This window comes from Amblyraja radiata, chromosome 21 (assembly GCF_010909765.2).
Source record: "Amblyraja radiata isolate CabotCenter1 chromosome 21, sAmbRad1.1.pri, whole genome shotgun sequence".
NCBI classification, from domain to species: domain Eukaryota; kingdom Metazoa; phylum Chordata; class Chondrichthyes; order Rajiformes; family Rajidae; genus Amblyraja; species Amblyraja radiata.
Window position 1 is genome coordinate 19356407 of NC_045976.1, and position 13908 is coordinate 19370314.

Here is a 13908-nt window from a genome sequence, read left to right on the forward strand (position 1 = left end):
TTAATAAAGTTATGGGCTTTTGACTGTCCTTGATCACAGCTTTTGTGTTAAGTCAATGGAAAAGCAATAGGGAACAAGATGCTAATTTCCGAGTATGAAAATGGCCATGACTTTTTTTAATACTGAAGATATGAAAGTGAATTGGGTGTCAGATTAAACTTCTTTTTATGCTTTATCTGATGGGATAAATTGCAGGCTTGATTTTTTAAATCTCAAAATTTTGTAACATTGCTACTCAGTTCAATCTCAATTTTAGTCACATCCACATTCTGTGAAAGGTTTTTTTTTTTTTTTTTTAACGCACCCTTTGCGGTCATCTGCTGTTCTCTGCCATTCTGAGACTTCTCCATGTTTGGGACTGTAATCTACGCGTCAGCATTTATAGGAAGTGTGAATTTGCAACCAACACTTGTCACCCATGTCCTGCCGCAGCGCTGGCCCTTTAAGCGGTGCTGGATGTCTCCGCCCTCCCGGTCATTTATCTTCTACAGACGTAAGCGGCCGGCCCCTGGCGGTTCCCATGGTTTCTGGCATCACGTGTAGCTGGCACTCGGTGAGCAGGGAGGTTCTTGTCAAAGATGCTGCGAATTACTCTGTGCCATTGACAGCGGGCGAGGAAGAGAGGGGGGAAGTACCATGACACTTCAACTGAGCAGGGCGGCATTCGCCAGGATCGGCCAGAGTTTGCATGTGTCCCAGTGATCGGGGAGTGCATTTGCATCGCAATAAGTTGCCCGTCGCCTCCCTGCAGCCATCCTCATTCCGTGGTCATTACTGCGGCGCATCATCACGCTTCAGGAATGAGCGTGAAGATCCCCGCTGGGCTGACGGATTTGCTGCAGAGCTTCACCGTGGAGGTGCTGCGGAAGCAGCCGGACGACCTGGTCGGCTTCGCCGTGCAGTATTTCAGACAACTACAGGCGAGCCCCCCTGACGGCAGCGGCGCCGGGAGATCCCCCCGGACGGTCAACTTCGCCGATGAGCCCATGCAAACCGACTCCGAGGACGACGAAGACGACGAAGAGTTCGAAGGTAAACTTTTTATTTTTTTCAATAAAAATTAAAATATTTAATTCACTTCAAATTACTGCCGTTTATTGCATTATATTTAGTTTAGGATGTGTGTCTACTTGAGAAGGCGATGGGCCATCATGTGATCAATGGGAAGCTATGGAGAAAGGAATCAAAATCAAGGACCATCCAGCACGTTGACTGGGTCGGACGAGGAGGGTGGGAGAGGCATGTTTGGAGTGCTGGGTGGTCTCTGTTCAATCAATGACATATCATTAACTTCATGTGCAATCAGTGCTCCAATGCAGCACACTACAATTCCGCTAACAAGAAAAATGATGGTAAGTTTTTATTAATGTTGGAATAAAAACACATTCCTAACGTCAGTGGGAATGGCAGGCGAAAGGTTGGATTGGTACTTTTTTTCTTCCTTGGGTTAGTTGAGGATATAATTGGGAAAATGCATGATTCATCAGTGAGGGGTTGGTGACGGGAGTCAGGAATTTGGCTTGTTGGGTGACTTTTATTCCCAGAGGACCATTGAGAGTTTAGAGAAGGGGTAGTTTCATTAAGTTGGAAATGATGAAAGGAGGAAGGCTGATTGGCAATTGATTGAATTGTTACAACTATGCTCCTGGAATACTTTGCTCCTGGAAATACTTTGGCTAACCTGGACCATATGTGGGACGGTTAACAACTTGTAATGCTACGTGGTGTAATCTGTATCTCCACCACGAAGACCATCTTCCCGTTCCCTGAACCCTTTGTCATTCACTCCACTCCAAGTCCTGGGATAGGCTGATTCTGTCATCCCCAGTTTATTGTTGGTTCTTCGCCACTGGTGTAAATGGAATCTTGGACAAAGCTTAATCTTGTTGTATGAAAATGCTGGTCAGGCAGCATCTGCAGAGAGGGAAACAGTTAACGTTTCAGGACAGTGATCCCTGCTGACCTTCTGGCAAAATATTGCTCTAAATTTTTGTTGCATTTCACTGCATTTGTACACCTGTACACAAAGTCAGGAAGTTTATGTTCCGATCCATCCACCTCAGTTACATACTGATTGGCAGTATTGCAAACATCTTTCTCTTTTGGATACTTCTATTCTTAAATTCTTAACGTCTTGTCGACTTAACATCTGGTTGTTTGATGCTTGGATGTATTAGTCTCTCAAATAACTTGTAGTTATTATAAACTGTGCTGCTCTTTTCCCCAAATGTTTCATCTGACCACACCTTTGACTTTACTTGTGTTTTTGTCATTTGCTCAGTGGGAATACAAAGTACTACTAACCTGGTTCAAATCAGGATTATGTTGCTTCTTGGTGCTTTTGGTTGTAGCAAGGAACTGTGCTGCTCGGGTTTCTGTTAAGTTATCACTGTGCCTTATCATGTGTCACCACCACTGGTGCCTGAGTCGGTGTTGTTCCTACAAAGGTTGCATCTGTGCCAGAAGGAGACAGCCCTGCAATGCCATACGTCAATTTGAAACTTCCATATATCTAGGGACAATTATATTTCCTTGGTCGCATATGATTATCAACTGACAGTGTCCTACAAACCCTTCCTTGGTTGTCTACTCTACTGACTTCTTCTATCACATTGAGTTTGTATCCTCATGGAACAAATTGCTCTCCATCATTACATTTCCCAACTGCTGGGACTTTTAGTTGATGCATCAACACATGTGCTCAGTCCTATAGCAGACAATATTGATAGAAACTCGTACCTAAAACATTTTATCTTTGTCTTAATTCAGCTAGTGATTGTTCCTGCATTGCCTGAAACTACTTTGCAAAACTTCTGAATCCAAATACTTGTGTCATAAGTTATTGCAGAGAGTATTTTTTTCTTCTAAAGACATTTTATTTCAGACGTGCTTTCTGAAATTTTTGTACACCCCATTCTGCAAACTCTCACTTTCTTAATTGTATAACCATGACCTCTATTTGAGAAGCCTGATAGCCCTGGTTACCTGGTACATACAGTATGCAACTTCCCTCGTGTTATTTCACTTCTCTCAGCCTCTTTCAACTTCTCAGTCCTTGGTGAACTTCCTCAGGATCATTGTACTGGCCTGATCCTGCTACTACTGTGAGCAGTGTTATGCCATTACTAGCCCGACTGATTGACACCTTGTACTTGTTCTCGACTGGGAGGAGTTAAAAGCAAAACCAGTAATCTTGGAGATGTGTGACCGGATTGCGTGGTGATTAAACAGATGTTCCTCCCTTTCCTAATCTAATTGCAACATCTTTGGTTTCTGGGTGTAGCCTGCCGCAGGCAAATGTTGGTCTGTTTCCCAATAACGTTGGGCCATCGTGCACCTCATTTCTACCAATGTTTGCAACACTTCTGCAGATTACTCTTCTTCAGTTGAACTTGCTTGAAGTGACTCTTGTGGCCATTTTGCTCCATTAATGAATGACCTGCTGCTTTATCTGTACTCAGTATAAAACCTCAATCATTTGTTTTAATGAGTTATGAACGATGCAATTTGTCATCATGTTGCCATCCATTTAACATGCTCTGCGATTGTTAACTTTAATGGTATGGATCGCACCTCTCAGGATGTATTTGCGAGGCATGTTTCCTTGCCTTCAAGTAAACTAGACTTTTTTTTTGTACTATAATTATAACAGTGGGCTGCTTCAAATGGGGAGATGGAGGTCGTGTGGCTTTTGTTGACATCAGTAGCAAGGCCTTTTGCAACTGTGTGACTTGTGGTTTTCCTGCCTCTCAGGTTCCTGTGGTTAGTTGGTTTTCTCCAAAATAACAATTAAAGCCTAAGTAACGATCCTTTTGGAGAGATTATGGCTATTGCCTTTATTACTGCCCATGTGACTTTCCCTGTCAACTTGTAGTATCTCAGTGTAGACACAAGAAACTGCAGATGCTGGAATTTTGAGCAAAGTGCTGGAGGAACTAAACGAGTCAGGCAGCATCTGCAAGGGGCGAACAGATGATGTTGCAGGTTGGGACCTTTCTTCAGACCTGAACTTTGTGTTTTGCTCAAGTATCTCGGTGTAATTTGCTGCTTTCTTTGACTTCTGAACTCGAGTACACGCATGTTAGTATTTGGCTTGTATTCTCATGCCACCACAAAACTTTTAAAATGTTGACCTTGCTAAGTTGCTGAAGCTGAGGATGTAATCCTCAATACCTTCACTGGCATGGATCACAAGTATCAGACTTGTATTCTGAAATATTTTGTATGGTGTTGTGTTTGAATCAACAGTCTCATCAGATGGAAGTCTATTACATTCTATGATGCCAGAAAGTTTGTCAAGTAAGTGTAGGAGCCTTCCACTCCTAATAAAATAGCTTTTCCTGCTTGCAGACTCGCACATCATGGACTCCAGCATTGTTTCATGTTACCACCTCAGTGTTGTTAACTCTTCAACAACCTGTTCTAGGCCCCTCTTGGGCCATATCATATTTTTCAAGCTTACCAATGAATTATATTTGTGATTTTTCTGCTATCCTGCCGTTCCTCATTTTGTGCAAGTGATCTTATTTTGGTTTCGGGGGGGTTCTTTGGTTTCTATGCATTTTAGCATATTTGCTCACAAACTCAGTTTTACTTCCTACTGCCTAGGATTTCCATGCATCCTATCTCCGTCATCAGCGTGGTGTACAGTATTACAGTTTCTCCTGAACTGATCTCTAGAGCAGAGTATCATTTCCACTCATTTATTCGCTTAGAAATAGAACTTTGAATCAATATAACCTTCTGTTTGTAGGGGGTCACTCATCAATTGAGCTGCAAGCAAGGTGCAAACGATGTCGTAGCTACGAGCATGTGAAACACTTTATAAGGGAGTAGCAACTCGCCAACTTTGGCTAATACCTTTCCCAGCAGCTATTAGCCAAACATGTATCATCCTTCATTCTCATATGCAGTTATTTCTGTCTCAATATATGTACTTACAGTTATTGTGACGTCTGCATTGTAATGTGCAACAAACCACATCCTAAGCGAGATGTGTAAAGTAGTACGTAACCTCCTTAAACATTGCAATCAAGCTTCTCATTTCTAAGTGTGGATCTAACATGATACCCAACTGATACTGATTATTATTATTGTCATGTGTACCGAGATACAGTGAAATGCTTTGTTTGTGTGTTAGCCATCAAATCAAATAATACTTTATACGAGTACAATCTAGCCATACGCAAGTACAAAAGCTGGTGGAACTCGGAAAATACAAGTGCAGAATATAATATCCCTTTGATGCATTACAGCCGCAGAGAAGATGCAAATAAAGAAAAGCACAAAGTGTGCAATGAGGTAGTTGGGAAGTTTGGGGGGAAAAATTGTTAAAATTAAGGTTTGATGATCAAAAGCTTCAATTTTTTTTTTAAAAAGTGAATTTTAAAGATTAAAGTGAAAATGGAGAGATAATGATTGTTGTCATTTCATCTTTTCGTGGAACATTGGTCTATTGGATGCATTTAGGCTATTTTACAGTTCTTTTTAGGTGTAGCCAGGTGTGGGAACCTGATTAAGAATGACGGGACAGATGTTCTGAGGTTCTGTATGGACAGATCAGTCATTACTACATGTTACACCTATGTCTTTCCAAATGGTCTTTTCTCATCCGATTTTGCTGGCACATGTATTGATCAGACAAACCAAAGTATACTGATTTTGGTTATAGTATTTTTAAAGCTGATTTAATTAATTAATAGTGCCTTTAGTGTCTTTTGGTGACGTGCCTCAACGATTACTGAGCAGTGGCACTAATATTCGTGATGATGAAGTGCATTGACAGGTTCGTTACGATGCATATCAACTCCTGCCTTAGTAAGGGCCTGGGCCCTTTCCAATTTATCTCCTGCCGCAACAGATCAAAGAGGATGCAATCTCAGTGGCACTCCACTGCATTGGATCAGCTGGGCAATAAGAATACATACATTAGGCTGATGTTCATGACTACAGCTTGGCATTCAACGCCATCATCCCCTCTAAACTTATCATCAAACTGAGAATTGATGCAAGCTCGTCGCTGTGCAATTGGATCCTCAACCCCCTCATCAGCGGACCATAATTTACACGAATAGGCAACACCATTTCCTCCTTGTTAACCATCTCCCTCGTGACTGTGCACTTGGTCCCTTGCTCTGTACCCATGACTAAGTAGCCAGATGCAGCTCCAATGTTATATTTAAATTGCCGATGATACCACATTGATGGACAAGAAACTGGTGACGATGAGTCAGAGTACTGGAGCAAAGGCGGAAATCCCGGTGGGGACAGGGGGACACGTCCCCTCCATATTTTGAGAGGTGGGGGACAATCCCCCCCCCCCATGTTTTGTAATCAGATTTTAAAATTCTGTGAAAATATAATCTATTAAAAAAAAATCTCCGCGAGGCAGTGGGAGTGGGACTGATGATTGAGACGAGAGACGTCGATCAGCAGGCGGTGGGGGAGGGGGCGGTCAGGGGGGAAGTAGAGGGGTGGGACTGAGGATAGAGCGCGGTGATTGGAGGAGGGAGACATTCAGGTGGAGCAAAGATCATAGAGCGGAGCTTGAATTGGCCTGTTCGCGGGGCCTTTCATCGCCCGGCGTGGCTTAAAATTGGACGCGGGATCTTTGTGGCAATCTAGGTTCCCGATGTTGAAGCCCCCGCCGGGCGATGGAAGATCCCGCGACCGGTTATAAGGCGCGCCAGGCGATGAAAGGTGTGTGTGTGTGTGTGTGTTATCTTTTTTTTTCTCTCTCTCTCCCACCCCCCCCATGTTTTGAAGAATAGTCTTGCTCTCTGCGTTAGCGATACCATGGTTGACCTCTGGAGTGCACAGCCTGGAGTGTATCAACCTGTCTTTATCGATGAACAGCAGTGGTGAGAGTCAACAGTGTCATATCTCTGAACAGCAGTGGTGAGAGTCAACAGTGTCATATCTCTGAAGATCTGTTCCGGGTCAAATATATTGATGCAATCACAAAGAAAGCTCATCAGTGCCTCTGCTTCCTCAGAAGGTTGTGGAAATATATTGCCAAATTTTCTATCTAACCTGCTTTGTGCAGTAGAGAGCATAGTGACTGGTTACAATTTGGCTTGGTTCACTAATGTGAACGCCCAGCAATTAAGGAGGCTGCAGAAAGTGGTAGACATTTGCTAGTCTATCACAAGTATTGTCCTCCTCACCATCGAAGAGATCTACATGATATGCTGCCTCAAAAGGGAGCTAATATTGAATCTCAGTCGTACAGTACCGAAACAGGCCCTTGGGACCAACTCGCCCCTTCTGACTAAGATGCTCCATAAATATCATCAAAGACTCACATCATCATCCCACCATTACCATTGGGAAGAAGGTACAGGATCCCAAATGCTGTCACCATTCACGTTCAAGAACAGCTTCTTCCCAGCATCAATCAAGCTCATGAACTTTGCACCTGGATTGTCAGCGTTCTTCAGAACTTCATAATGAAATCATTACCCCCATGTTATTTTTTGAAAATGAGGTAGATAGTAGTTCTGCACTTTTGATTTCAGTCCTGTTTCCTCATCAAATGCCCAAAATATACGCTACATGGTATTTTACAATGAGTTCAGAATAACTAAAATAAAAATGAATTATTAGAAATTTACGGTGATCTAATCCTGAGATGTTAATTGTGTCCCTCCTCTCCTACCCAATGTAAATATCTCCTCCATTTTCTCCTTCTTACAGTGGTCATTGGATGATATTATTTTCATGGGCAATCTCTTTAAAACGTTTGACTAATTGTTAGCAATGGCCAAATTGTAATGGAAAATGAGTGGCATTGTATTTATAGTGCTACGGGTACTTTACAGCCAATAAAGATATTTTGGAGTGAAAAGTAAGCAAATGTGACACTTGTATATCACCAACAGCAATGAGACAGATGACGAGTTATTTTTTTTTTATGATGTTGATGGATAGAGAAATGTTGCCCAAGACAGTGGGGCACTAAGAGCATTGTGGGATGTTGTTTTGCCCAGGAGGTTTAACATCATTCAAAAGATAAAATTAGCTTGTTTATTCATAGCAATGCCCTTGAACTGAGTTTTCTCCAGAGAGTTTTCTCCGTAACAATACTTAGTCCACTCTTATGCAAGAAAGTTCCTTTTTATAATTTAAAATGCCCTAACAATAGTGTTTGTCTTGAGAACCTTGAAAACAGTTCTCTTTTCAATCTTTTTCCATCTTCAATTTGTTTTCTGTTTTCTGCATAAAATCCTGGTTAGAAAGAGATGTTGTCTACATTTGCTGGTTTCATGAGAGGTATATTTATGCTGCAAGGTGTCCACATCTCTCTAGCAGCGCTAATCAACTTCAGTTTAATTTAGTTTAGCTTAGTTTATTGTCGCTGGTACCAAGGTACAGTGAAAAGCCTTTGCTGATTGCTATCCAGTTAGCAATACGTGATAACAATCAAGCCATTTACAGTGTATAGCTATATGATGAGGGAATAACGTTTAGTGCAATGTAAAGACAGTAAAGTCCGATCAAGCACAGTCCGGTGGTCACCAAAGAGGTAGATAGTAGTTCAGCACTGTTTTCTAGTTGAGGTAGGATGATTCAGTTACCTAATTTTGAGATATCAGTCATTCATCTTATCTAGGCTATTGTGAGTTATACTAAATTGTAAACCATTTCATCATATTTGTCATTCATTAATTTATATAATTTCTGAAAATTATTGCAGTGCGCTATAGTGAAAAATTGTGTTTCGTAATTCCAGTGTCATACCTTAAATCGTTCTTTATGCAAAAAACAGGCCATTGGGAAAATTAGCAGAACCTAGCTTTAGAAATGTCTGAGAATTAATTTGAAAGGTGATGCAATGTGTGATAAAAATTCACAGAAACTAATTGAATTTAGTATTTATTACCTTTTTCATGAGTGCGAGTGGGCTTGGTGCTTTGTTTACTGTCATACAAGGTCCTGCAACTTGTTGTTTTTGAAAATCTTTTCATGAAGTGAATCCAGATGAAACATTTTTTTCCCTGTTTGCACTATTGGTGACTGTAATCCAGGAAAACATCTGTCATGATGGCACTTCCATCTGTTTTGGATAACAACAAAATATAACATTTCTTTCAGTAGGTTCTGCAGAAATGTAAAGTAATTAAAGCTGACCAAAATGGAACCAAACAAGATTGCACATCGCAACCCATTTGAACATAGTCTCTGCCACCTTTGTTGACTAATCAGCTGATTTGATCAGTTTAGTTTATTGTCACGTTTACTGAGGTACAGTGAAAAGATTTGAGGCAAAGCTTATTTGATGCATGTTGCCTCATTTTGAGGCAACAAGGTATATGGGGAGAAGGCAGGAACGGGGTACTTAACTTGGATCATCACGTGTTCTGGAAGCCAGTACTTCTCTGGGAGATGGGACACTTTAATATTGGTGTGGAAACTGAAGCTCTGGGCCAGTATCTTGCAGAGGTTGATAATGGATAACCTGCCATTATTCAGACCCCTTTCCCAAAATAATATTTGCTCTTTTGTACTTGGCTAAGGTGGACTCTAGTTTTAATTCAGCTAAGTTGAACTGAATGAAAAGAAGCAGGGTGTCTCCATTGGAGTTTTGTGTTTGTTGTGGTAACTATTGTTTCATGGAGTTAACATTCTGGTTTTTTCTGTTGGTCGGGAGAATCTAATTACAATGAGCCAAACCAATGCAATCAATTGAGACCTTTATTAAGCACAAGAGAGTAATGGACTGAAGCACTTGCAACTACTGTATGTGTTTCATGAATTTTCACATGGTTCAAGAATCAGTTCCCCTGAAGTGTGTCCTCCCATGAGTACAAGTGCATCCAGCCAGGTCAAAATTAATTGATTAATTCTCCAAAAGGAGCTGTTCAGGAAGGCTCTTCACCCTCATTTACCGAGGTGCGCAGGCATTTCTGGGAATGCTATTTATCAAGGGTCAAAGTTTCAAGGTCAGTTTATTGTCTCATTTACCAATTAAGGTACGGTGAATTTCGATTTATCATACAGCCATACTTTAAAAAAGCAACAAGACACACAACTACATAAAAGTTAACACAAACATCCACCACAATGGTTTCCCCACATTCCTCCCTGTGATGGAAGGCAATCGAGTCTATTCTTTATTCTCACGCGGTTGGGGCAGTCGAACCATCCACAGTTGGGGCGATCGAAGCCCCTGCGTCGGGGCGATCGAATACAGGTAATGCCTACCCTAAATTTGGGAGTTAAAAATATATTCCCAGTGATATTTTTAAATAGGGTTGCTCAAAGTTATTCATCTTTGGTGCTAATCTGTATTTTAAATATTCTTATTTTTGATGTTTAACCTCGGTTTCAGCAGTACAATCAGAGTCACCACTTTTAAAATATATCAAGAGACTCTCATTAATGAAAAAGCGAAAACAATTATAATAGTAAGATTAAACGAGAACTTACCAGTTTGAAGATTGATCGTTATTTTATGAGGAGTAACGTTGAGGGATTACGTGAAGAACCCCGCCAGGACGCATGCGTGTCATTCTTCAAAGCAGCGGTGTGAAATCACAGATAACGGTAATGACTAAACATAGTAAGATTAGAGAAGAGATACCAGTTGAGTATATGATCAAGGGTGGGAGTGGAGGGCACGTAATCCCTCAACGTTACTCCTCATAAAATAACGATCAAACTTCAAACTGGTAAGTTCTCGTTTAATCTTACTATTTTACTTCGCAGTCACGTGAGTGACTACGTGAAGATTTTAAAGCTCTGTGATTTCATGCCGTGGAAACGAGTCCATGCATCACATCTGCCTTTATTATGGGGAGAATAGTGTTAACATCATTAGACATCAATACGATATTGAAAACCCAACGATAAATATATTAACACCAATTATTGCCCCTATTTATGGGGTAAATTATATTATAGAACTTACATTTGTTTCTGAAAATATTCCAGGTTCAATGACTGGTTTGTTATAAAGTCGTTGGAAAGTTACCTCCGTTGACCATCCTGCTGTCTTGAGGATTTGGTCCATAGGAACGTCCAACTTCATAGCTGCCGATGTAGCTGCAGCCCTGGTGGAGTGAGATTTAAAAATGCTAGTGTCTACTCCAGCCTTTATTAGGACCTTTTTTAGCCATCTAGAGATGGTCTGGACTGTCACTGTTTTGAGTGGCTGTTTGTAGCTGATTAAAGTGACATTTCTTTCCCTCTGATGATCTTAGTATACTCCATATATAATAGTAAGTGTGTTACAATACAGAGACGACCATCTGTCGGGTAGGCCCTGAATTCTGTTTTTTTAGGCCTGCTGACCCCTTTCTGTTCTGTTTGACTATTTCATTGATGTGAAAAGTTAAATGTCCAGATGAAATAATCATGTTGTCCAGCCTTAGTTTCTGTAGTGACTGGACCCTTTGTGCCGTGACCAAGGCCATCAGCATGACTGTTTTCATAGTCAGTTTCTGTAGGGACAGAGCTGTAGCTGGAGACCAGTTTCTTAACATGGTCAGTACAATGCTCACATCCCATATTTGGGAATACCTGGTTCTTGGGGGATTAACATTAAAATGCCCCTCATGAGTTTGGTTACCAGGGTGTGTCCCAACAGAATGCCGCTCTGTTCCTTGCCACAGGTATGTTGACAGAGCACTTCTGGCGCAGTTGATGGCACTATGACTGAGCCTCTCATCGTAATGGAGGCTTGCCAGGAATTGCAGAACAGACGGGATGTTCATAGATCTGTGGGTGATGTTTATTGTTGTGACAGTACTTCCCATTTCTTGATGACACCAAGTACTGTTTTTTGGTGGACTGTCTGTGGGCCGCTGAAATAATATCCCCTGTTCGGTCCGTCAGTCCCAGGTGTAGTAGAGGTGCTTTCAACTCTATAAATTAATAGGTTTATATAATTATGACATGGGTAACTACCCCTTGTTGCGGGAAGAACCAGTAAATTAGGTCTATGATGGATGGTGATGCATGGTTCTAAAACCATGTCGTGTATCACCGGGATCCATGGTTGAGTAGGCCAATCGGGTACTATCAAAATACCAGACGCGGAATCTACTGTATATTCCTAACTACCCGACTGATGAGGCAGAAGGAGGGAATGCATAAATAAATAATCCCCCAATGCAGCGAAAATGCATCTGTACCACTGCCCCAGGTTCTGGTTTCCATGAACATAATTCGATAACTGGTGAGAGCATGGATGCGAATAGGTCGATATCTGGTGTTCCATACCGTGCTGTAATTTCAGCAATACATTTTTTATCCAACATCCATTCAGTGTTTTCATAGAATTAGCGTGACCTGTTGTCTGCCACTAAATTCAGTTTACCTGGTAAGTAGGTAGCTGATATCCAAATATCTCTCTGGATACACTATTGCCAAATTGTGTTGGCCAGATTGTCACATGATGTCGATATGTATCCACCCATATGGTTGATATATGCTACCACGGTGGTGTTGTCAATTTGTAGTCTAACATGCTGGTGATAACCCAGAATAATATGACTTAAGGCCATGGAATGCACTCAACATTCCCAGGTAGTTTATGCCCAGTGTTTGTAATAATGATGCCTCCTGTGCATTCCATCTCCCCCACAGCTGGAGATGGAATTGGTAGCATCCCATCCAAGTGCACTGGCATCAGTATGTAGTTCCATAGACGGGTAGCTGATAATGTTTGGATCGGAACAATGCCTAATGTTATGTTTCCACCATTTTAGTTCCATTGTGGCCTCTGTTGGTAGCTTCATTGGTCTGTCAGAATGACCCCTATGATTTTTGAGTGCACGAATGTGTGCTCTCTGTAATTTTTGATAATGTAAAGGTCCGATTTGTGTGGCTGGAAACGCAGCCACTATAATGCCAATTATTCTTGCTACCAGTCTGATGGATGGTTTTGTTTTGCTGCAAGCCTCCATTAAGGCTGTAACCTTTTCTTTCGGCAAAGTCACTGACATGTGAACAGTGTTAAGGGTGTACCGCAGATGATCCATTGTGTTAAATAACATCTGTGGTCACCTCTAATGGGTACTGTATAGTAAGCATCTTTTAATACGATGCTTGTCATGTAGTAACCTAGGAATCAATAGCTTAGCAGCTACAAAGGTTCCCATCTAGAAATGAATATATAGTACGAAAGTATTCAAATGAGTCAAATCTATGGCAACCAATATGTGGCAACCACCATCTAGTTTATGATAAAGATTTTGGACACGAATTCCTGTGATTCGTGTTGGATATCCTCCATTACTCCTTTTTTATATGGGCACTGTAGTTCAGCATGCGCTATTGATTTTTTCTTTGCCTGTAAGCACGAACATTCGGTTTGGTACATGCTGAACTGGAGAATTATGTTTTGTATAAATTCTATGGTATAACCCTATACTTCTGAAAATATAAGTGTCGGTAGTTAATTTATTCCATGCATCCAGATAGAATTGTAATCTCCCACCAACCTCGTAAGGAACCAGACCCACCTACCTCCATGGTTACTATTGGTAGGTTTGTTACTTTTTTGGCATCCTCCGTGGACGTTGAGGTGCCGGTGTCTGGATCTGTAGTTGGGTCGGTGTTGAGGGTTAGCGCATTCCCCAGGAAGTAGTTTTTAGACGTTGCTTTAATGAGCCCCAGGGTTTTACCCTCTTTGTCAAGTTCTTTTACCTGTTTTGATAAGTTGCCTCCAAATAGTAATATTGGTGGTTTGGAGGTTCCAGGTTTGCATAGGCCTGCAAATTAGGGTCTAAAGCCGGTTGGATGGCACTTCTTCTAATGCTGTGTACTCGTATTGGTAGTTGCAAAATAAAGCCAGTGCATCCTGGTGATCTTGTGTCATGTCTTTTTTGTTTATTGTGCGGGCGAAACCCGTAATTCCCGCTGTTAGGACTTTCAGAACTTTCTGTTGTTTCAAGTCCCTGGCTC

The 13908-nt window shown here is 41.4% G+C and overlaps 1 protein-coding gene across 1 annotated transcript in view; it reads left to right on the plus strand.

The window, feature by feature from the left end:
• The first annotated feature begins 519 nt into the window (after window positions 1–519).
• prkar2b (protein kinase cAMP-dependent type II regulatory subunit beta) overlaps window positions 520–13908 on the plus strand; it is a 68529-nt gene continuing 55140 nt past the window's right edge. Inside the window, exon 1 of the mRNA XM_033039706.1 lies at window positions 520–1032. Coding sequence (XP_032895597.1) covers window positions 801–1032 — 232 coding nt within the window. The 5' untranslated portion in view covers window positions 520–800. The remainder of the gene's footprint in view (window positions 1033–13908) is intronic.